The sequence below is a fragment of the Perca fluviatilis genome, chromosome 10, assembly GCF_010015445.1.
Source record: "Perca fluviatilis chromosome 10, GENO_Pfluv_1.0, whole genome shotgun sequence".
Lineage (NCBI taxonomy): Eukaryota > Metazoa > Chordata > Actinopteri > Perciformes > Percidae > Perca > Perca fluviatilis.
This window is the reverse complement of record NC_053121.1, coordinates 28,483,392-28,508,883: the sequence shown is the minus strand read 5'-3', so window position 1 is coordinate 28,508,883 and position 25,492 is coordinate 28,483,392. Positions and strand designations below refer to the sequence as shown.

Sequence of the window (25,492 nt, the reverse complement as noted above, 5' to 3'; positions counted from 1 at the left end):
AAGATGTTAACATTTGCAATTAAAACATCTACCAAGAGGTGCTACTTTTTGAATAATTTACGTATTGCACCAGCTATGTACAACCTACAGCTGGCTTGTGCCATGCATTTTAATTAAAACTATTAAGTGTTAACATATATCACTTTGAAATTAAGATGTATTTTTGTGTCATTATGGAAGAATTGTTTTAATTTGCTTAATTATATGGTCTGGTAGCATTACAATAGCCTTGCTTATGACTCAGTATCTCTCATGAGAAAATAGTAACCATACTAAAATGCCATGTTTCAGTTTGCTGCGCGGCAAATTCAGCAGTTTTACATTGAACATATTGACCAAGCAGACACTTATGAAAAGAAGTATCCTAACCGGGCTCCACTCACCCTGGCGCTAAATGTTTAACACTAATCCCCTTATAATACATCCTGTTTTTTGCACAAAGACCAAGGCTCAGAATACAGAAACATTGTTTTTTATAATGTTTAAATGCAAATGTCAGTTTGGTTTCAAAAGGCATATTCATAAAAACTGTCAACCTGTAACCTGCAGTCCAAGTTCCCAACATAAACACTGCGGTAGTTTCATCTCATAAAGGCAAGACGGAGGATACTAGAACATGGAAAAAGTGGGAACGAGGCTTTTGAGGAGACGGAGAGCACAAAGTTCTGCAACCATCAAGAACATGAGGGCAGTTTAAACATAGAAAATTCTTTTAAAGATTACAAAGGGCTCGGGCAGCCTCTAGCTCACCCAGTAAGAGCGTGCGCCCCATGTAGGCTGAGTCCTTTGCAGCGGCGCGGGTTCGAATCTGACCTGCTGCCCTTTGCTGCGTGTCATCCCCCATATCTCTCCCCCTTTCCTGTCTATCCACTGTCACTATATAATAAAGGGAAAAGCCCCCAAAAAATAATCTTTAAAAAAAAAAAAAAAGAAAAAAAGATTATAAAGGGCTTTACAGAAACCACACAACACACAGTATGCACTTGTGTGTGTAATACAAATTTGGGCCCATTACATAAATACAGATTAAGGGAAGTGTACAGTAAGGGAAAAAGACGAAGAAGAGCGTCACAAAGGGATAAAAAGGGAGGGAATAATCCTCACAAACTACCTGCTAATATTTGAGGATTTACAGGTAAACTGAAGACTGGACAAGAAAATGACATTTTAATGACTACCTTGGATAAAAATCGTAACAGAATGTACGTTTACATCCTGTAAGACAAAAAAACAACAAAAAAAACCCAGATTGACAGAGCACAGTCGTGACTTGTTGAAAACTGATCCGGTAGTTGCTCAAAAACGAAGACACAAAATTATGTTTTCTCTGTTATGTCTGTCTTTCATGGGCGGAGACGAAAGGTTAATTGGATTTTGCACAGTTTGTCAGTGAGCATATTAAAACGCCACACCTGTCTCCTGCGATGACAAACTGTCTCCAAAACATCCATGTGATCTGATGAGGTTTGTTTTACATTACGGATAGTACTCTCGCATCAGCCATATATATATATATATATATAGAAAGATAGGACTGCCTTATTACCTAATTTTTTATAACACAATACGGAATCATTTTGAAAGCTTTCAGTGCCACTTTGGTCACATAATAAATCATAATTGGAAAAACAGAGATTGAAACACCCAGGGAAATCAAGAACATCACCTTATAGCTCGTTAACCTTCGCCACAAACAGGAAGAGAAAGAAAGAGAACGGAGAAAGAAAACGGGGTAAACAGGCCAGTTTTGGGCTGTAAGTAGGTCAAAGGCTACAAATACTGTTCCAGTTCAGTGTGTATATTTGTGTGTGCATGTCTGGCTGGTCAGTGTATGGGGGCTGGGGACTGGGTTACATTTTAGGGCAAAATAAGACCTGAGACAGACAGGAAGCAGATGCTCTGATTCAGAGCCAGTTACCAAGGAGCATGGCAGTATACTCAGCTTACCTTCATCCTGAATCACCAACGTTTAAGCATTCAATATTTCTCGAAAACAAGAAAAAAAGATGTGTAGGCCTATATTTCTTTCAATAAATCTGGCAGCCGCAAAAGATAAACTGTAGAATCAAGGGGTCTGCAGGTTTCAGACAGCAACATTGATGGTGCTTTTAGAAATAGTTTAAAAAAAACGAAAAAGATGCAAAAAAAAAGTCTTCTTCTTTCTTATTATGCATATTATTATTATTATTTTATGCATAAGCATTAAAATATCAGACAAATTACATGAGGAAGCTGTTAAAATGTTATGATCAATTCTGTTTGGTAGAGCAGATACAAGTTTTGCGTTTAAGGTTTTATAAGAGAAAATTCAGGCATGCAGACATGTAAACAGCTTCACTCTAGCCAACCTTCACAAGTGACTGCAAAGTCTCTCCCTAACAGTGCAGCAGCGGCAGGTGCTGTGGTTGTATGTGAGGAATTTGAGGTCAGGGTCAATTTACTTATTCCGTCAATGTCAGGTTGCAGTCACCAGCAGTGGACACAATGCAAGCAATGGCCCTCTGAACCAAAGTCCAATTAAACACACATTTTGTGGTAAACAGATACATTTAGCTATATTGATCTTAACAAAATAGCCACCGTAAATACATCCGTTTGTACAGTACAGTATACTCTGAGTCTGTGTGTGCGTGTATGTTTGTGTGTCTGCAGAGTGCCTCGTGCCTTACAGATAAGGCAAGACATAGTTGGCGCACAATAAGAAATAGTTAACACTCTTGAGTGTGTGTGATTGTTTGTGTGCGTGTGTGTGCGTGTGAAGCAAGCTGATGTCCTCGACCTGACTTTTATCAGCATTTTGGAGGCAGACACTGTTACTCATTAACAGCAGTGATAAAACACACACACACGCGCGGGCACGCACGCACGCACAAACGCACACACACACACACACACACACACACTGCTGTGGTTCACTTTAAAGAGGTGAATATTTACTGTAAGGGAGCCTTTCATATTGACACATATATGAACACATAAAGGAGACAGAGTACAACGGGCAAGAGAGAGAGAGAGAGAGAGAGAGAGAGAGAGAGAGAGAGAGAGAGAGAGAGAGAGAGAGAGAGAGAGAGAGACTGGATTTATAAACATCTCAATAGGTGAATTAGGCTTCTTGCCAGTTGCAATTGCAGATAAGATATAAAATGGTTGAATTTACAGTAGGTGACCCTGGAAGGCCAAAACAACGGACACTTTTGTGTTTTTTGTTTACTCAAATCTAACAAGTTACTTTAATTTCTCCAACAAGTATTTATAAATGTACTCTTTATTTCAAAGTGTTCATATTATGCTCATGTTCAAGTTCATAATTGTATTTAGAGGTTATATCAGAAAAGGTTTACATGGTTTAATTTTCAAAAAACACCATATTTTTGTTGTACTGGACATTGCTGCAGCTCCTCTTTTCACCCTGTGTGTTGAGCTCTCTGTTGTAGCTACAGAGTGAGGCATCTCACTTCTGTTCCGTCTTTGTTGGCAGTCACACATGCACAGTCCCTAGGTAAGGACTACTAGCCAGTCAGGAGAAGAGTATGAGGGCGTGCTATGCTAGCAGCTAGGCGAGCATTATAACGTGTGTTACACAGTGACGCACGTTTGTCAAGGAAGTAAAGGCTGGACTACAATAGAGCTGTTTGGAGCAGTTTGTGAACAGTGTTTTCTGTTGGAGATGGGAAGTCCATTTGGGGTGGACTTTGGGCTTTTTCACTTTGTAAACCTATAATGTGCACAAAAAAGATATAGAACACAATAAAGGAAAGGGAAAAAAGCCAAAAAGCATAATATGAGCACTTTAAGGTAATTTACTTGAGTGCTGAAGTCATCAAGCAAATAAAATCAAAATGCAAAAGTCATCAAGCAAATAAAATCAAAATGCAAAAGCAGCTTCAATTTAATTATTATATTTCATGCATAGTAAGACCTGCCTCAAATTTAAAACGTAGCTATGTAAATGGTAATAGACGGTTTTATGATGCCTAAAAAAAAATTCACTTTTCAACTAAGTTTGGCAAGTTTATGACATAGTAAAAGAATAATGACGTATTCATATGGCTCTTCTAAATAAATACTTACACCAAACAAAAGCAAGAAGAATTTACTTTCTTATTTTCAAAAGAAAAAACTGAACCTAAACACACTCAAGCTGCATATGATAATTCAGTATGCATCTTTTGATTCTACCTGCTTTTTACTTTTTCTGCTTCACTGGGTGGGGAGTCAGACATTCCAAGCATGCACACTGCACACAACACACCGCATAATCGCTTTTTAGCGTGTTTATCAACGCAGTTTGGCGTCCATTGATCTACATCACGTGGTGTGTATGATTACATCCGCTGTATACAGCGTAGACGTAGCTCAAAATGCGTACAGATAACACGCCATTTGGCTTTAGGAAAGTGGCGTGTATGTTTACGCAAAGTCATGATGCCATGTTGCACACACAAATCCTCATCCACTTGTTGAGCTCAGGTCACTATCTCATTTTAGGGTTTATGTGTGTGTGTGTGTGTGTGTGTGTGTGTGTGTGTGTGTGTGTGTGTGTGTGTGTGTGTGAAACTTTTTTTTTAATCACCATGTTCCTGGACACCTTAATGTCTCCCAAAGTCTTAAAAGAAAATAAAACTGCTAAACGAAAAAGGGTAATACCCAGATGAAAATGCTAAAATTCTACTGACGTCTTACACTAAAGTCAAAGATGTGACCTTTAACCTTTAAAAAACAGTGCTTCGTATACAGCTCTGTTCCACACTGACATTTTTTCAGCTAACATGGGATTGAACCTGCACTCTAACATCATGTGCACACCATTAAAAGAGATGGAGTCTAAGCTCTGTTTCGCAAGTGAGGGTGAGCCTCTGCCTTTATGGAGGCAAAATTAATAGTTATGTTACTGTAAAAGTAAAACTGAGAGCCCATTTTCCAAAAGCACTGTAAGATTAAAGGCCAGGTTATGCTGAAAATAAAGTAGTACTTTATAACTTCCACACACTTAGCCAATCGCTGCATAAAGTGGGTATGTTTTCAGGAAAGCTACAAACATGGTTGCAGTCCACCTAATTTGGACATAAAAAATGTGAAGGGGGAGAAGCAAACTGACCATTAGACTTAAAGTAAGACCCTACAATGCTTTTGGAGAACAGGGCCCAAACGTGCTAGAGTTCTGCTCTTACTCACAATTCAATTCAATTCAAAAGCTTTATTGGCAAGAATATAACAAAAAAAATATTGCCAAAGCATCACACAAAATGAATACAAATACAAATTCAACAACAATATACAGCAAATAATCATATCAAAACCACCGGTTGTCCTCAGGTCCTCACAGGCTGTGCTACATTTTGATGCTATCATCACACTATCATGTTTTTCTCCCCAGTAGATATGGGTGTGTTGTTGTAAGTTAAAATTCAGGGTGAGTGAGTGTGTGTTATTTGGGGGAAGTATTACCCTCTGACAGCCTGGTATTTTGGACAGGATGTAAGGAAGTGGAGCTCTGTCTCTACCTCCTGGGTGTCGCAGTGAGAGCAGTTTGTCCTCCTCTGGAAGCTAGCTCTTTTGTAGCGACTCATCTCTATAGCTAGATTGTGTGCACTAAGTCTGTACACCGTCAGGACGTTTCTTAACCTGATACTTTTAACAGTAATCAGGTAATCTGCCAATTTGTATTCTCTATTTAGGGCCAAATACCATTTTAATTTACTGTGTTTTTTAGTTGTTTCTTACCAATATTTAATGAAATTGTTGACTGATAACGGACACTCCACCAAGCACACACACACACACACACACACACACACACACACACACACACACACACACACACACACACACACACACACACACACACACACACACACACACACACACACACACACACACACACACAATACAGCCTGAAATCAATTAGTCATCATGTCACTTGTAGATGTCAGTGTGGACTAATCTCTCTGTCTGCCTCTCTCACATTTTCTTCATCTCTTAATCTTGTTTTTCTCTCATCATTCTGTATGTATGTGAGTGTGTCATAATTACACTGGGAAACTGGAAGAAACACAGAGCGCACTTCAAGTTCATTACGCTCCTGTTTTCTACCTTTATACTCAAGTGGCTCACCGTTTATGAGGCTAGAGCTACCAAGTGGTGGAAAAGCATTTAGATCCATTAAAAGAGTAGCAGAGTAAAAGTATTAGTAGAAGTAGTAGTAGTAGTAGTGTGGTAACACAGCATACTCAATTACAAGTAAATGTAATTTATTCAAACACAGTTGTTTTTAATTATTCAGGTGATGTTGGGCAGAGCTACAATGTACAAGTAAGAGTGATAAAAGGTATAAATTGTCCCACCCTAAGAGCTGACAGCAAAACTAAGGGAGACATCCAACAAGTACTGTCTGTACAAGACACGCCCACACAGTCCTGAGAGGAGGTCCAATCAGGGACATTAAGTGAAAACACCTGTGCAGGTGAGGCCTGGGCGTGTACGAGCTGTTGAGTACCACAAGTGAAAGTACTCATTATGCAAAGCATACACTTTAAGTGCATTAAATTAGTATATTATTTTAAAAATACAAGCAGCATATGGAGTTAATTTGAACTACTTTATATACTGTTGGGAAGTAAATGTATAACAATACATCATATTTTATAAACTGATAATACTGTAGGACTTTTTTTAAATGGAAAATCCAAATCTGTAAAGTACATAGAAACTAGTGGTGGGAAAAAAATCTAAAATTATATGTATCGTGATTTGTTTTGGCAAATTGATTCTTTTCCCCAGAATCAATATTTTTTTTAATCTATTTATCTATTTCTTTTCTTTTTTTACCAATGATTCACCTGAATATTTTCTATCTACACGTACTGCCGACGGCGACTACATCATATCCATTTCCAGCAAAAACAGAGTGAAAGCAACAAATGCAGAAAATACATGTTATGCGCTTCTTTACAACTGAAATGAGTAGGCTCGTTCGAGATGAACTGCGCCTCGCCTGTAAAGTAGACGAGAGTAGGCGGCAGCAGCGGGGGGCGGTGACAAAAGTCCGCTCTCAAGTCGGACAGTTTTCCAGCTGACTCCAGCAGCCTTCAGGCTGAACAGGAAGTGACACAAACACTGTGGTCCGTTCGGGTCCGATTCCGATTTAATAAAATGTTATCAGACCCATATATCAGCTCCTACACAGTCTCCAGTTGGTTTTATTATGACAGAGTAGCTGTCAAAATTATCTACGTGATCTGTTGCTAATTTTAATTACCAACAGACTGTAGATGATCCGTAATCTGAACAGATTTAGTCTCTCTGACTTCTAAACATAACTATCAGCCTCACAACATGTGTTCTGTACACAATAAGATGTTAAATCAGTCAAATCACAGTTAAAATCCCTCCGACTGAAAATCAATAAAAAAATTTATATAAAACGTCATGTTGAGTCGATTCTGAACCAATCAGCTGTTCGATCAGCTGAGAGGCCGGCTTTTCCCAGCATGCCCTGGGTCCACCTGCGTCCGCCTGGCTCTTGCAGTTGGTGAAAAGCAACTGCGCTACCTGCGTCTCAGAACTGCGGCCGCCTTGGTCTCGTGAGATTATCGTTGCCCACGTGTGCATGACGTCAGAGCAAGTCGGGATCAAGTCGGACACAAATCTAACCGGCATGCATTGGGCGCCGATCGCCGGTGATCGATTCTGCGCAGATCTGACTCATCTCGAACGAGCCTAATGTCAGACTGACTAACTGACACGTGATGTGCATTCTTTTTAGAAAACAATTAGTTTTTAGAAATGTGTCATGATATGTTGTCTCTAGAAGTGTATTATTCAACTTTTGTTTTTGTGAAAGAAGGAAAAGAAAAATCACAAAACTATCGAATGGCAATACTTCTAAGATCGCAATAAATGGAAATCGCAATACAAATCGAATCGGCACCCATGTCTCGTGAAAGAATCGAATCGGGACAAAGGCATATCGTCCCAGCCCTAATAGAAACTCCAGCCGTCAAATACATGTAGAGTGGAGTAATTAGTCACATAATATGTCATTCTAAACTGTAGTAGTGCACTTATTGGAAGTAGTTTTGGATAAAAGCGTCAACTAAATGAAATGTAAATGTAAACTGAAAAAGCCTGTTAATCCAAGCTCATGAAAAGCTGACATTCTGGAGATACATGGGTTTCACAGGACAGTAATGCTAAAATGTACTTCTACTGTAATGGTTCTAGGCAAAGAGTAAACCAATATTTTACTCTCAACTAAAACTTAAATCAATTATTATTATTTGTCACATTAATTTGTATGAGGTACAATTCCAGTGCAATAACACCTGTAATCCAGTGTGGTTACAGCTACACTCCTAAACCTCCACTACACCAATGATCTGAGCTTTCTTTTTCCTCACCTTCTCCTTTTTCCACCACATCTCACTGCCTTCCCTAAAGCTGCGACAACACAACAGTTAAATACCAGAAAGCTGCTTATAAGTACCTTTGTTAATTACGTGTGGAAGAATAGACCTGTTGTGTCCCTGTGTCATAATGGTGCCAGCACAACAGAGGGATTACCTCCAGATAATACGTATGCTGAGCTGACCAATGTGATGAAGGCCCATGTAGTGGGAAATAATTAACAGAGTTAACTGGTCTGCAGGCCTTTCAGCTAGACGTCAGCACTGTGTGGTTCCTGGCAGGGCATTAATGTCCGGGGTTATTTCACTGCGGCTGTAACCATCTGTTTTTTTATTTTCATACAGATCTGGTCAATGTTTTGCCTGTTACTTTGGGAAAATGCAAGAAATGCCACTCATGCTATTCTCAGCTGCTTTTCAAATCTTCAACAATAATCAACACAGGATGCACTGTCTACTTTGGCTGCATGTGAAGTCCCACATTGTGTCAGAACACAGTGTCTCAGTCTTGAGGTTATGAACTTTTGGCTTTTGTCTATGAGCAGGAGTTCTAGCTCAGTGTAGACATTTTTGTTGCATTCATAATAATTTCAAGGTCAGGTCAAGTCAGTTTTATTGATAAAGCCAAAACTCACAAATCACAAATTTGCTTGAAAGGGCTTAACAAAACTGTCTGCCCTTAGACCCTTGATTCGGAAAAGTAATTACTCCCAAAATAAACCCACCCATATCACTTAATGCTGCTTATTGTTGTCAAGATGCTTGATTCATGTATTTTATGCTAATTTGGCTACTGCCTGCCTGCTTCAATGTTGTCATGTAATTTTTAGCTGTGTTATTTTCCAATGTAACATATCAATTTTATCAATGTTTTACCACGAGTTGCTGCTTGCACTCTATTTCAATTATTGTGTTTTATTTTAACCTTTCCTTGTTTTGTACTTTTACTTTTTGGGAGTCCATTGTAACATCTGGCCAGAGGCTGACAATTTCTGCAACTTTACGAAACCGACAATCCAACTTACTTCACCTCTGTAATTGGCGAGCTGTGTGGAGGTGAGAAAGTAAGTTTAATTTATCCCTTTTTTTTTTTTTAAATGAACGCCTCTCCCCCCTCTATGACAGCTCATTTTCACTCCACATTCGGGTGTGGGTATTCAGAACTGCTATAAAACCTTTCGCCTTCCGACGTGGTCAGACAACATGTCGTACAAACTAGCATAACCCAGACATAACAGCTTTTAACACTTCAAAAAATGTAAGCAGTGTACATCAACCATTGGTGGCAAATGACAACTGATGTTAAAATAAACAAACCTGACAAAATACATGAATGATAATCTTGGACATTTTGAATTTGATGATTCCATACTAAGTGAGAGACAATACAAATGTATTTGTTTAGCCACACAATCAAAGTCACCAGTGTATATGTACCATCCAGAGTTCCCATCTTTCTGAACCCACCCCCACATCTCTCACACTCCTCTCACATTCCCCCTGCAGTATGGATTCCACATAGACAGCTGGCACTGCGGAGAAAGATGAGTGTGTTTGTGTGCCCTCATGTGTGGTGGTTTTCAACTTTGTGCCATGTTTTAGTTTTTCCTCCTCTTCAGTCGCACATGCCACAACACGGAAAACCATCTCAGAACTGTTTCTGCTCTCATTTGTGATCCTAAAATACTATGTGTTTTAATACTGTTTTTGAAGACAGCAGTGAAAAACAAGAAACAGGTATGCTATACATATTCATTGCATATTCAGTCCTGTAATTCTAAATTAAATAGTGCAACCTGGATATGCTAAACTTGTATATGTACTGTATATATGATATGAATACATATGTATGACTTGGCTTTGCATTACTTAGACTCTGTACATTTAAATTAACATAAATTAGGGCTCAACAGAACAAGCACAGTCATAGGTAGATCAGCTTACAAAATGTATTTCCTAAAGCCGTCAGCCTTAACATCCTGCCCTGGATCAGCCTCCACTTCCTGGTGTCAAAGGTCATCTGTATGTCTGATAGACATCCAAGGACAGAGAGCATGCCTGACTGTCCATAACATGTCAATCACATTTGAGACTGAGGTCATAATGGTGGTATTTTTGGTTTAGGGTAGCCTTTGTGTTTCTGTCCTGTCTATCAAGTCAATAACACAAACACATACGTACACAGCTGCACCTGAGTGCTGGATCCACCCCCCCCACCCACACACACACACACACACCCACACACCAGACCCAATCTGACAGACCGAAGCCAAAAGAAAACAAGGGTCTGCGTCTCCTGTCCCAGCGATCACCTTTCAACATCTCATTTGTAACGCCATCAGGAATAACAGCTGGAGACTGCGTGTGTGTGGTAGATTGGGGGTTAAATGGGTTGGAAAGGGTCTGACAGAAGGGTAGACAAGGGAGATGGAAACCAGCAGAGACAAAGAAAGTGGAAGAGGAATTATATTGTCAGGGAGCGAGATAGAAAGTGACAGAGAGAACAGACAGATCAGAGAGAGACGATGTAAAGGCAGTACAGACAATTAGCTGAGTGACACTAATAAAGACCTCCCTGTGGACAGTTTTTAAAAGAAAATAGTTCTTGAAACCATTGACTGCAAAGTCTATTGATTATCCAAAGTAACTCAAAAAAATGTTTTCATTGGAAAGACGATCTATCTGTATGGTTAAATACGCAGGGGAAGTGTCTTTTCTGTAGTTTGAGAGAACTGGTCCTTTAATGGAAATATACGCTCTAAAAAGTCGCAAATATCTTTTATCTTGTTTCTACTGCTCAAACTAAATCTCATTTGACTTAACTAAGTGTGTCTGTCTGTCAATTTGAATATTGTACTGATCTTAACGACTGAAACTCCCACATCCAATAAAATGCATGTGGTGAACCATAAATAACATCCTGCCACAGAGGGTCCTCAACGTGCCAACAAATGTCATAAACATATGAAAAAAAACATTTGGTGCTTTGCATTCGTGAAGTTTTTCTGCACTCTTTTATTATTGAGTTGTGAATTTAATGTTACACATCCACAGCAGATACTTGTAGACAAGCTGGGAAGTTATTTTAATTAATGGTATTGTGTATGGGACTTCATTTGTGAGGTGGGGATAGACAAAGCTCCACTGATATCATAGTTAGTAGGTATCATTCATAATTACTGGGGTCAAGACCTTAAGAAATGAAATACATACAATACAATTTATTTTTCATGACTAATCCACTTGATTGGAAAATAAGTGTTTTGAGTAAATGCTTGACTGACAGACATTATTGCAAAAATTGCATGTTTACCCTCCAAACCAAGATTTGTCGGGGTTAAACTTAAAGTCTCTGCTACATCTGGATGGAAACACAATAATAAAGAAAAGATATATGTATTGTAAGTCAGTATCTTCACAATAGTTGAATTAAATGTATTATTAAAATGTTTCGTAATTCTACATATCAATAAGGTTATTGAACAGAGACAGAGTGAGAGACAGACAGGAGATAAAGGAGTGAAAGCAGTGTGTGTTGTCCTGTGGGGTTTCTGGTGTGTTATTACAGTCTCCTCTGGTGTTGGCATGTGCTTTCTCTGACCCCCCTCCCACCCACCCACACCCACACCCACACACTTCATGACCCCTCCCAGATCCACTGGCTGACCTTTGACCCGCAGCGCTGTAGCGTTGACCAAACATACCCCAACCCCACTGAGACCACAATACAGCACTGTGGCGCCACAACCCACACAATACTGCACTATGTAGGAGAGAGACCGAGAAACTGGGGAAGAAAGAGAGTAAGAGAAAGAACAGAGAAGAAAGAAACTTTGAAATATGTATACGGTCATATTCACAAGAGGAACTGAAAAAAAAAAAAAAAAAAAAAAACCTCAACTACCTGCTCTGCTACAACAAATATTTACTAATATATAACTGCAACGCCATCTTAGCAAAATCCAACATTATTTTGTGTGCTTTAAAATGCAGAGAAAGCGTAAGAAACAGATGCGTTGTATGTTGGTGTGAGGGGAGGCTAGAAAGTGGAAACATGCCTTTAAACAGCAAACTAAGATGTTTCTCCTCTATTCCCCGCATACTTTTCTACCCTCCCGCTGACAAAAACTTACCCCTGCAATCATGAGCTCATACTTTGAAAACATCATATATAGCTTAAATGAAGAGTTGATACAAATACTGTGTGATACTGTCAGATAGTGTGGCACAAGATGATTTTTACAGCATATAGCTACTTAAGGGGAGAAAAGGGTAAAACCGCATGTGTAGGGACTTAACCATTTTCTTCCTCTGTCTCTCACTTTTTCTCTCCACAAAGCCTTCTTCTGCTATCTTATCTTGTCCTGTTGCTTTTGTCTTTGCTGCACCCCTTCCACAAACACACATCACATTTTCGCATTACAGCGACACACCATCAACCCCTACAGAGTGTGTCCAGACAGCCCCATTACTACCCCACCATTAGCAAAGTCAAAGCAAACATTGACTTTATCTAAATGTGGGCTAATAGCCTTTAACTTTAACAGGCCCCGTAAAGCTCTGAGGAGAACAGTGGTTCCAGAAGTGGGGTGTGGGGGGAGAGATAACCTGCCCCTAAAAAGGTCCCTGCAAATGGGTTCAGGGTTTATGTCAGTGTTGTTTAATTTCTTTATGTGCAATGTAATGTTTTACATTAAAATGACTAGCAAAACAGTAGTTGAGGAAAATGAGCATTAATTAGGATTTTCTTTTGTGGATTTCCTGGAAATTCATATGTGCTACATATGGATGGAAACTTGACTGTTGGCAAAGTAGCTTTCAATAGATGATTTGTCGTGTTCTTGATTAGTTTTGTTGTGAAGTTTTTAGTCAACTTCACTTTTGAGCTAGAACCCCCACCCTACTTGCGCATATCCTCTGACAAAACAACAACACACAGACGACACAGCGCAGGGGAAACAATTCACGGTTTAGGTTAAATTAGCAACTAGCCGCCCACAAGAAGCATGAAACACGAACACTGAGCTAACGTTAGCTAGCTTGGCCAAAGTGTGAATCAGCAACATACTTAAGAAATCTTACCTGACTTCTCAGGAGATTCGCTACCACGCGCCAATCTCTTCTATTTGGCGGCGAGAACTTGCCGACAGTGATGCTCTGCTTAGGCATGACGCAAACATTTATGTAAAACTCTTTTTTTCCTCTTCCATCTCCTTCTGCGTCTTCTTCTTATTCGGTTATATTTCTGATACGGTGGAATTCTTTTTCCAGTGGACAGTAGTTATGGATGTCAAAATACAAGCTGCCAAGTATTTATTTGACATAAAAAAATAAATGAAATGAGATATTATTATATTTACTATAATTCAAGATGACAGGACACGTCCTTGGGTCCCCAGCAAATAAGCCGATCACATGAACAGTTCTCAATATATGCAAGTTCACACCAACACACACATAATTTTCCAATTATAGTAGTGGATTTTTAACAAGAATGTATGCTGAAAATCCCAGAGAGACATCTTGGTCTAGACTGTCCATAAAAGACGAATATCTCTTCCAAACTTCTGAAATCAAACAAAATTCACGATAGAAGAAAAACATAGGAGTCTGTTCTTTAAATTTCTCATTTGGACATGTCTTTGGCAGCCACAGCTCTACTTGTCCAAACAGCCAATAAGAGAACATTTGGCCCTGACATTAGGATTTAACAAGAGGAACTGAAAGAGTAATTTGTTCCCTTTGAAGCCTCCCTTTGTCTGTTAATCACCATGTAAATAACAAACACATGTATTGAATGTTTCTGCTTTTCAGGACAAAATGATCACTGGTTAGGAATAGTAAATTAAGCTTCATGATAGAGTCACCTAAAATACTTTTTTTTAAATTCTACCTTAAGAGTTGTTGTTGCCAATTCTAAAACTAGGTCATAGACATAAAATGTTCTTCCCTAACTTAACAATATTGTATATTATTTTGTCCCATGATTGAAAAAATGCATTTTAATGAAAAATGTCACCTCTCTGGATCCAGCTCTTTCAATGCAAACACTGAGGCTGGCAGGCAGATGCCCACCACCACCATCAGGCCATATAATGGTTATCAGCATGTCAAATGGTATTTACGATAGTTAGCTGTGACTGAAGATGGTTGTATGCTTAAAAAACAGGAGTGGGGGTGTAGGCGATTTACTGATGTGAGTGTGTCTGTTTACAAAGAGGTAAAGTTGTGTGTTTGAAGCATCTGTCTGTGGTATGCAGTTGTTTACTTTATGAGGAATCAAGATGCTCTCCTCCTCCTCCTCCTCCTCCTCCTCCTCCATTCTTCACGTAAAGAGAACTACCAAAACTAACACAATGTGTTTTATCACAGAATGTAATTACATGGTTAATCAGTGCTGGACACAGTGTGTGGGAAAATACAATCAATGTGGGTGTAGTTTAAACACAAAATAACATGATTCATTAAAGATTAACCATTTTTATTCATTGGTCACCTATACAGTATCTCCTTGTTAGATAGTGGTCTTTGCAACCAAGGCCAGTGCTTTTCAAACTGAAATACATCGATCACCACATCTCAATAAACAGTGATAGGAGGCCTTTATAAAAGCATTATTTTATTATTATTAGTACTACTTGAGCTATTTCTCCACTACTTGCTAGGGCTGGATCCAAATATTCGTTTGATGGGTAGGTATTTGATTTTCAATTTTGGGATTTGAATATTCGTTGTTTTTTTTTTAAACGTGCATGCAGGCTGAAATTCACTGTGTTGTTTTGTCAGGATTAAGCTGCTAGCTGAATGTCCGCTAGCCGCTGGCTAATTTATGCAGAGCTATGTCGTCCATCTCTAGCCTGGTCCTACCAGACTCTTGTACATTTCATTTGTACAGAGAGTCTGACCACTCTCCATTGACAAGTGTTAACTTCCTCGAAAGCGGGTTCTCTGTTGTAGTTTAAAACTATTGGATCTGCCATAACCAATCACTAACTTTTGGTCCTGACGTCAGCTTAACATCGCTAGCATTCGCCTTAGCCACTCCTTCACCACTAACGGAGCGAGCTGGAAAATGAGACTTTTCCCGAACCCCATGGAGAGGAGGGCCACAACATCATGGCCACCAACAAAACTCAGCAAAGGCGCTGGCTGGCTGAGCATTAACACACACTGCGTCTGTCACTCGTTTGTTTTGAATGCCTACAGTAACAATTTGAGTCCGATTACATTTTTTGAGAAAAGCAACCCGACGTCAACCTGAGGTGGACAATCAGGTAATGTTAAAGGGCGATCAGACTCGTCCGTATTGCAGCGTGCAAAACATCACTGCCTCTATCGCTGCAACAAAAAAGTTGTAAACACTATGAAGGTAAAAAACTAAAAAACAAGCACTGATCTGCCCAGGATTTTGTGTAACAACAGGTGACTGTGTCTTGCAACAACAAAGCAGTCGCTTCATCTCTAGCTTCGTCTCTTTTCTTTCCCTCGTTTTTGGTGAAATTAAGCTGCCTTCAGGTGCGGTCGGAAATGTTGCCACCGCCACAGAAGCTTTCAATGGTCACTGTTGAAAAGCACCGAAGCTTCGAAGCTCAAAAAATGGTGTTTGGTACAGCCCTACTACTTGCAACTCCTTTTATAGCCCTGCAGGTTGAACACCAATCATGCCGCAGCCATTTAGCTTACACTAGAGTATGGGCGACCGCTAGCTCACCCAGTAGAGTGCGCCCCATGTAGGCTGAGTCCTTGGCAGCAGCCCGGGTTTGAATCCGACCCGCGGCTCTTTGCTATTTTCTATCTATCTACACTTTCCAATAAAAGAAAAAAAATATATATACACTACAGCTGAATATCAACACATTTGAACACGTCAACTTGGACTCTGGGATGGGATAGACATTTATCTAAATTTTATTTTATGAATCCATCAATTAAGGAAATTATTGGCAGGTTAATCAATAATTGTTAGCTGCACCAAATGCAAAATACCAAATCACAGTTATTATACCTTAAGCACTAAGATTGTCCAAAGACAAGGATTTGTGACCACAAAACTTAAATGAGTCTGCTTTTAAACATAGGGAAGGAACAGTACATGATTTTTCGTCTGACTGTGGCCTTTAAAGGCACTTTCATTCCCCTCTGTCATGTTCACGTAGCTACCCTATCCACCTTCCATTTCTTTATTTGATTTGATGGAAAGAAAAGTATTAGAACATAAGTAGAAGAAAAACATGATCTATGAAAGACTTCCGAGGGAAAAACGAGGGAAAAACCACTTACACCTCTGTTCTGTCTATTCATCTTCATATCTAGTCGTCTCTTACTTTTCTAGAAAAGTTTAAAGCTCTACTAGTTATCTAGTGCTTTCATGTATGGTAAATGTGTGCCTCCTCCAGCCCTTCTTACCTAACCGCAATTCTCTCCTACCCATCGTTGTTAGTGTTAGCATGCTAATTACATTCCTAAGTAATGAGTGAGTGGGACAGGAGGTTGCTAAGTGATTGTGGGCTGTGTGTGTGTGCGCCTGTGCGTGCTTACATGTGTTAAGTTATATTTATGGGTAGCGTCTTCTAGTTGTATACGTTTTCAGCATCTGTGTCTTCGGTTGTTTACACTCTGCACTGTCTGCAGTGACGATGCTCTCTTGTCTTTCTCTGTTGCTGCATTTCTGTTTTGGCAGATTCAGTGCTGTAAAGATGCATTTTTAATGTGTTTGTGGCTCTTTACACTTGGTATAACAACAAATGGACCCTCTCATCTCTGTCTCTTTTTCCTCTCCCTCCCTCTGGATAATGGGTGGTCTATATGACTCAATCACCCGGAAAACATTAAATTGTTTAGACAGAACTTTGCATCAGGAAACGATGTACAAAAACCCACACTCATCATCTAATTTCTTGGTCTATCCTTTCTTTGGATTGGGGTGCAAGATGCAGACAAGACAAGACTGTGATCATCGCAAGTTTAAGCAAAGAAAAAAGAAAAGTCTCTTCTGGAGTAACAGTAACATCAATAATCACATATCATCATCCTCTCTGCCCTCTTCCAGTTGTTTGACCATGAAGTGTTTAACAGTTGGCTCACGTAAATACCATATGACATGCTGATAACCATCGGACATTCCCGCTGGCATTTCACATCACATGCACAATTAATGTGTGTGTGTGTGTGTGTGTGTGTGTGTGTGTGTGTGTGTGTGTGTGTGTGTGTGTGCGCAGTGGCAAGCAGAAACACAGGCATGCACTTACCAATAAACAAACACTTGATCTGTTCAGTGCATTCCAAGTGTCTAACTTTTTTTGGTATATTCTTCCTCACCGGCCACCTGCCTAATCATCAGCCCCGAGAAAGCAACAGACCTAACAGTTTTTCCGTTAAAGACTAGGGGCCCTATTTTAACGATCTGAAATGCAAGTATCAAACATGAAACGCAAGTAGCTTTGTGGGCGGATCTCGGGCGCTGTTGTTATTCTACCGGAGGGATAAATGAGTCTTGCGCCCGACGCAAATCTAAAATGGGTCGGTCTGAAGTAGCTAGGTGTGGTTTGGGCGTAACATGCAATAAACCAATCAGAGCGTCATCTCACATTCCCTTTAAGAGCAGGCGCGCTTGTTCCATGGTGGATTGCTATTATAACGGCGGATTTGCCTGGCGCACACTGTCCGGGATTCGGCAAAGTAATAAATGCCCGTCTTGACCGGGTGGCGATGTTGCTGCGGCCTCTCGGGCGTATCCCCACAGTCTGGAGAGGATTGCTGCAGCCATGGAGCGTGGGCCTCCAAACGCACCACCTGCTCCTGTTGTGCCCCTTCCTCCTCCCCCCACTCCATCTCCGTCCACCCGCTCCATCAGGAGCACATCGCACATTGCCACTCCCGGACCAGATCCCGCCGGAGTGTCCAATCCCACCGTAGTTCAACATCACGTCTCCTTAAGTCCTCTAATATTTCCTCATTTATGTCATCAACACATCCATGATTCATGGAAATGTTGTGTAAAACACAACAAGCCACAAAGAATGCTGCGACTTTTTGAGGACTGTACTGTAAAGTGCCTCCTGATCTATCCAAACACCTGAAGCGCATTTTCAGGTCACATTTTTCCTTGTAATTATGTATGGTTTGCAAAAATGGGAATTGCTGCGTCCGTGTAGATGAGGGAAGCAAGGTGTATGCGCGTTGTGCACACGCTACATTATGGCCAAGCATGCGCCCCTAAAATAGCATCTGAGTAACACACCACTGACTTTAGACTAGCGCCACTGACTTTAGACCAGGTTTTTCCTGGTCAGTGGCGGAATTGTTTTCTGAAACTGCAAAATAGCACCAAAGAACGTTTGCGCCGGAACACGCCTCCTCTTTTCGCTGAACCGCCCCAGGGAGCGCAAATACATTCCCTAATTTACCGACGTGCGTCTGTGGAGGGAAAAGTCCGCTGTGCGTCGGGTGCAAAATAGGAATGATACATGCGTCGGTGTACAAAGGCAATTGCGCTGAGTGCAAGATAGGGTCCAAAGTCCCTTTTTCAAAATGCAACATCTGCTCTTCTAAAATGGGCTTCTCTGATTGTTAAATGCAAGAAAATGGTCTAGAGGGAAGTGGTTACTCTTGTATGTGTAGCTGCAGTGGAAGTATTAATGTTGTATTACTTCAACGTCTACATTAGGCCAGGAGGAAAAATACAATACCTCACAACAAAATGGACTCAGGAACTCAATGTCCTGTCGCTTTAAAAAGGAATAGTTTGACGTTTTGGAAAATATACGCCAATTTGCTTCTTAGATGAGAAGATCAATACCACTCTCACAACTGTCAATTGAATATGATGCTACAGCCAGGAGACGCTTAGTTTAGGATAAAGACTGGGAAAAGAAGGAAACAGTTAACCTGACTCTTTACAAAAAGGTAACAAAACCCGCCTACTAGTACCTGTAATGCTCACACATTGACACATATCTTATTTGTTTCATCCAAGTATAAAAATAATTAGTTGTGGTTTTGCTTAATGCTAATCCAAGCTGACTGTCTCCTGGCTGTAGTTTCATATTTAGCATACAAATATGAGTGTTATTGATCTTTCTACGTAAGATAAAAAGAAAATGTCCTAAAATGTCAAACTATTATCTTAACAGTGTTAAACGTGTTTTAGTATGGACCTTTCCTTTCCATTGTTTACACTTGAGCCTAATGCCTCAAGTCCACTGCATGGTACAAGCTTGACTCTCGACTAGTAGTACCCCGTCGATAAAGCCAGAAATGCTGAAACTGCTGTGACATCTTTTGGAGGTGACATACCAAAAAGAAGTACCAGGTACTGTCCAGAACTTTAGTTTAATGGAAAACCAAAAAAGTACGTTCCAAGCAAGTGGCAGCGTGTCGTACCATGCAGAGGAAATGCTGCATTACTCTGTCTAGAGCTGCAGGTAGCCCAACATGCATTGGCCACACACACACACACACACACACACACACACACACACACACACACACACACACACACACACACACACACACACACACACACACACACACACACACACACACACACACACACACACACACACACCACTACAACTGCTGTAAGAAGGGGTATAAATGTTGCATCTTTAAATCTTTCTGTCCCTTACTATCTCTAGGCTTATCTGTTTCTGTCCTTTTCTCTCGGTCTGCCTTCTGTTCTTTCTTTTGGCTACCCCTTTCCTTTCTTTTTCTCTCTTCACCCGTATCTGTATCTCTTCCACTCTTTCTGTCCTGTTCCAGGCCTCTATCTCCTAATTTCTCTCTTCCTCTCTGTGTGTTGCAGCAGTCCATCAAAGCTCTAGCTATTCCATTGTTCCTGCCTCCATTGGCCAATCGGCACCGACAGTGGAAAACAGCCTTCAGTGCCATCTGAAGCTCAGCCCTCACCACCTCCAAGGACATCCAGAGAAAAGTAACTAACAGTAACAATCTTTCAGATATTTGGCCTTTTTAGAATTTAGAATCATTTATTATCATTAAAGGAATCATTTTGCGCTCTTTTTTTTTCAATACAGTCAACTATTTCTTTAATGCAATAAGCCATAGTGTACATTGCAGTCATTTTGGTGCTGTTATAAAGAAGCTGTTGGACATAACTTCCTGGATTTATACAATAGTGGCCTTGCATTTACTGTAACTGAACCTTGTGTGCAAAGGGGGCTGCCGAGACAGATGAGGCCACAAGAGTTAATGTTTTCAATTTCAAATCATGTCACAATCTGTCTTATGATATTTTGCTTTTTAGTGTTCATTGTTTATACAGTTGATCCAAGTAACCCACTTCCGGTATGCATATTTCTCTGGGACATCTCAGCAGTCACCAAGGCACTAATAAAAATGTTTCTCTACGTCATTTCTTAGAGTGCAGCAGAGAATGCAAAAAGGGCAGAATATGAGAGAAAGCTTTTCCACAGTCATTTCTATTACTGTAATAGAATGTGTTAATTGAAGACTAGAAATTTTAATTATGTGTTTGATTTTCTTTTCATAACCCCATGTTTGCCTCAGTTTTGATTCATTTAGGTATATTAGGTGTCTTGTGTCCGCACAGCACCACTTGGCCCAGACCCTGCTGAGGGACTGGGACAGTTGTGTAGCTTGTTCAACTTCCCGAAGGCTGTCTTATATGTCATTCTGACATTTAGCTTGATTGTTTTCCAGCTTTAGTGGGATACTGCAGACTTGCTGTTAAAAGTTTTTGTTTTGTTCATGAACACCTATTGTCCATGTGCTACTAGGCAAAGCTCTTACTCTAACTCCTATCTGCACAGTAAAGCAGTGGCTAATAGTAGATTACTGAGGCTGTACTTAGCTACTCTCACTACAGCTAAACCTCAAACAGATTGATCAGGATCTCACACATCTTTTTGTAACTATTGTGGTGAAAACATAGTGTATCAAGCGTCGTTTTGTGTGCACATTTTCAAGAAACAGCTGCTACATTTAAAAAGTGCAAGGCCATTAGTAACTTGCAGTGGTTTGGTGAAAGCTGTGGTGGGCAATAAACAGCCTGGAGGTAAACTTGATCTAAGAAGCCAATTTCAGGGGAAATCAAGTTACATTGGAAATAACATACCTGCAAGCACGTTGGACTGTAGACGTCAGTAAGTGATTTTCCTTCACCTTGGCATTTAAAATTTTCTGACTTGGATTGTTTTATCTTGGTGCAAAATAGCAAAAATAATCCAGGGATTATATAGGGCTGCCAGCAAATCTTGCAGAAATTCAGACCAACGGGCCACCAAAACCCAGTATCCCTCTCATTACATTTATTTTTTTATTTCTACCACCTTATTTCACAGCAGCTTCAGTTAGATTTCTCCAGTGCTAATACTGTATTTTAACCAAGAGAGAAGATATGTCAGTCAACTCAAGTTTAGCCTATCATAAGATAAGGGAGAACTTCAGTTTCTATAGGTTCAGTATGGCATTTTGTCCCCTCTGTCCTTCTCATGCTCTCCTGCCCTCTCTCTCACACCCCTTCCTATAATCGGTTTCCTTCCCTTGTCTATTTCTTTCCCTTCTCTTCCTCACTCTTCCCTCCCTAGTTTCTTTTCTCCTTTCCCTCCTTCCGTTCTTTCTCTTTTATCAGCAATTACTACTCCAGTGTTCTTATGTCCCGAGGCACCCCTTTTCTTTTCTTCACACCATTTCTTTCCACCTCTGTCCTTTTTTCCTCCCTTCCACCCTTACCCCCACCTTCTGTCTCTCTCTGCAGCCTGCCCTGGTTTCATTGACAGACTGCAGGCAGTGAGGGGGAGGAAGTGCTGTAGCATTGCACAGCAAACATCCCTAATAGGCTAATCTAATCTCATCTCTTTGCGGTCTACGGGCCTGTGTTTACTTTCGGCCCCATGTCTGCACACTGGCTCGGCCTCGCCTCGCTGAATGCAGCTTTGTTCCTGCTGAAAACTCATCATTGGTGTGATCTCGGGAACGGGCGCCAACTCCACGACCGTCTGCCCATAATGCCTGCAGGCTGGGGATCATTCTCATCCATGAACAGCTTCTGTAGCTGTTAGTTTGTTTTTATTATGTTAAGTTTCATTGAAAGAAACAAGGTAGCGTGCCAAGTACTGACGGGTACTTCTCTGTATCTGACCCTGATCACCGTCCTCCCTGTGGTGTTGTTCAATTTAGAGTTTGAGTTAAAATACTAACTTTTACTCTGCAGCCAACAAGGTTGCATCTTTGCAAAAATAAGCGGGGGCTAGAAAACCACACTACAAGTCTGAAACTCACAGGCAAGTACAAGAACACCTGACAGTGACTGAATAACCAGTCGAAGTCAAACGTTCACTGACTATCTAAAGAGCAAAAGCCTTCATATGGTAAATTTCCCAATGTGTGCAGATATCCGAAAATCTGAGCAAATGTATCAGCAGCTGCTCCTGTCCTCCCAACATAGTTGTGTCTGAAATCACAGTCAATCGTACCACCATGTTTTAAACAAATCCTCCTGAGGTTGAAACAGCAGTTTGACAGCAAGAATGCAAAAATCTAACTTCACTAGAGTAAATTTACTCCATGACAGGTGAACCTTTGGAAGACTTTTTATTCAACAAGTACTGCCACATAGTGATGTCAGTTGCAGTGAACTATCTTAATGCTGGCATTGATAACTGTAATGCTCCGAGTCTCTGTGGAAATCAGTGCTTCTGTTACTCACCCCTGGCAGCAGCAGACATCAGGACCACCTTCAGCAACAGATAGACCCAGAGAAGATCCATTTGGGTTTATTTTCAGAAAGAAGAATTCTCAGCCTCTTTGATGTGAAAGGAAATGAGAGAAAATTAAAGTTTCTTACTGAAGGATAACAGGTGACATATTATTATTTATATATTATATATTTGGGAGATACTAAGTCATTATTTCCCACCTTGAAGGTGCATGTATATCTTTTCGATGACATGTAACATTGATTTATCAAAACTGCTGTATTGTCCACCATCAGAGTCTGATTTATACCCGAAGTCCACGGTCTGTATTCATTATTTCACCATCTGAAGTTTTTATTTTTATTAATTGCTGCCAAAATTGCTAGCACGAAGGAATTACAAAAAAAATGATTTACTACCAACTGGTTGACAGCTGGTCAGCATCTACGAGAAAACCTGCCTTGAATTTAAGAGGAGAGAAAAGTAGGAATAACTTGGTAGAAAATAATCAAGTTATTCCTTAATAGAGTAAAGAAATACAATAAAAGTCTGTTATTTCTCTAAACAAAACTGAGAGACGTGTATTTCTCATAACACCTTTAATTCCTATACAGATGTTTTAAAACCTACCAGGCTAAAGTTTCTAAAGGTAGATGTAAGACAGTGAAAGAATACATGAACTCACTTCCTACTTCATCTTATCTATTCAGTGTATTCTTCTGAACCTTATTTGGAACTACAAAAGTCAAAATAAAGTAAGGTGCTCATCACTGCCCGGACACCACTGCAAATTTGTCCTAAAGCAATAGCACAGAAGCAGAGATATGCTGGAAGTATTTTCCTCAGAGATTTATTCTGTCCACCTGTCCATATGGCTCTCCTTACAGTGGTTTTAATATCTCTGCCACATAAATTCTTCCCTGAACCTTATGAGGTCTTATTTCAACAATTTCACATTCTGTATCTTTGATCACAATCTGTCAACCTCAGCATCTCATTTCACCAGAAACATCTACACACTTAAAAGTGGAGGATAGTTGATTTGATTTGTGGCAATCAAGTATAGATTTCCAAAGTCAGGTTTAGACACATTTTTGTTTGAATAAGTAGTGCACTTATCTTACTGGGAGAACATATATTCCCTAAAACTTCATAAAAAGCAGCTAAAAGTGGCTGTAAATTAAGGAGTAAAAGTTTATTTAAGGAGGACAGCCTTTAACTTGTGATTGTTTGCATTATCATCATCCAAACTGGAGGTCTAAAGAATTTATATTTATCATTTGTTTAAAATCAATAATTTACATGCCTATTTTTTCAGTTTATTTGTATTCAGTGGCAACACTTTACCTAAAGTAATAACTTCTGTAGATTAATACCGTTGAAGATTATATAGGAATATGAGATACATTTGACTCCAAATTTTATTTTTATCAGGGCAAAACTAAATTCGGTAACCCGAAAAGAAAGACGAATGAAAAGGTGATAATACAAGTTCACTTTATACTCACTCTAAAGTGCGACAGACACGCATTAAGACCGTGAGGATACATTATATAGCCTACATATTACAATGTTACAGTTACTTTGTCTTATTAATAACGTCGGACTTACTGTAAAAAAGTGATGAGATCTCCACAGTGTGTTACCCTCTGATGACCTGCACGTATACCATGCCTTTCTCCAGAAAGAGTCCTTCACCTCCTCTCCAATGGTTTTATGATTGCGATAACTTAATCCGTGATTCAAACCAACAATAATTTGCATACGTCTGTCTGCCGAAACGCCAACTTGTAGTGAATGAAGTCGACTTTGTCAAAGTGTACAAAGCAGGCTGCAACGACGCGAGCAAAAAATATGAGAGTAAATGTAGGAAGAAATATCTAAAATAGATAGACTAAGGTCAAACACGTGAGGCTGTAGTATTTCTGAATGACAGTCCACATGTAAATCGCTCGAGGAACACCACTCACAGAACCGGGAAAAGAAAGAAGAGAAAAAGACAAGCCTCTATCTACATTTCCGCCAGTCTGCGTAAGTATTGACGCACTTATTTATAAAATGAAAACCTGAATACTGTATCCACATTGCCTCCAGCAGCGGCTCACCGTCCAAATTTTAGCCGCAGGCGAGTCAAACAAACAGCGTCGATTGACTGTCCGAGTACGGAACTTTCAGCCAATCAGAGGGCAGGCCAATCAGAGAGCGGACCAATCACCGAGCAGGAACGTGGTGGACAAATTTGGAGCGGTTAAGGGGGAGAAGAGGAGGGCATTATCTCAAATTAACTTAAATCATGTTATTAACAGAAATGGTGGACAAAATTGGGATTTCTTTATTTATTACCTTCATTCATTTAATAATAATAAGAATAATAACATTCTTCTTCTTCGTCTTCTTCTTCTTCTTCTT

The 25,492-nt window shown here is 40.0% G+C and overlaps 1 protein-coding gene across 1 annotated transcript in view; it reads right to left on the bottom strand.

Annotated features, from left to right (window-relative positions):
* Nucleotides 1-25,207, bottom strand: part of fgfrl1a (fibroblast growth factor receptor like 1a) — a 74,540-nt gene extending 49,333 nt beyond the window's left edge. The window contains exons 1-2 of the mRNA XM_039813969.1: nucleotides 24,695-25,207; nucleotides 23,095-23,190 (exon numbers count right to left, since the gene is read on the bottom strand). Of these exons, the coding sequence (XP_039669903.1) occupies nucleotides 23,095-23,155 (61 nt within the window). The 5' untranslated portion in view covers nucleotides 23,156-23,190; nucleotides 24,695-25,207. The remainder of the gene's footprint in view (nucleotides 1-23,094; nucleotides 23,191-24,694) is intronic.
* Between the last annotated feature and the right edge of the window lie 285 nt (nucleotides 25,208-25,492).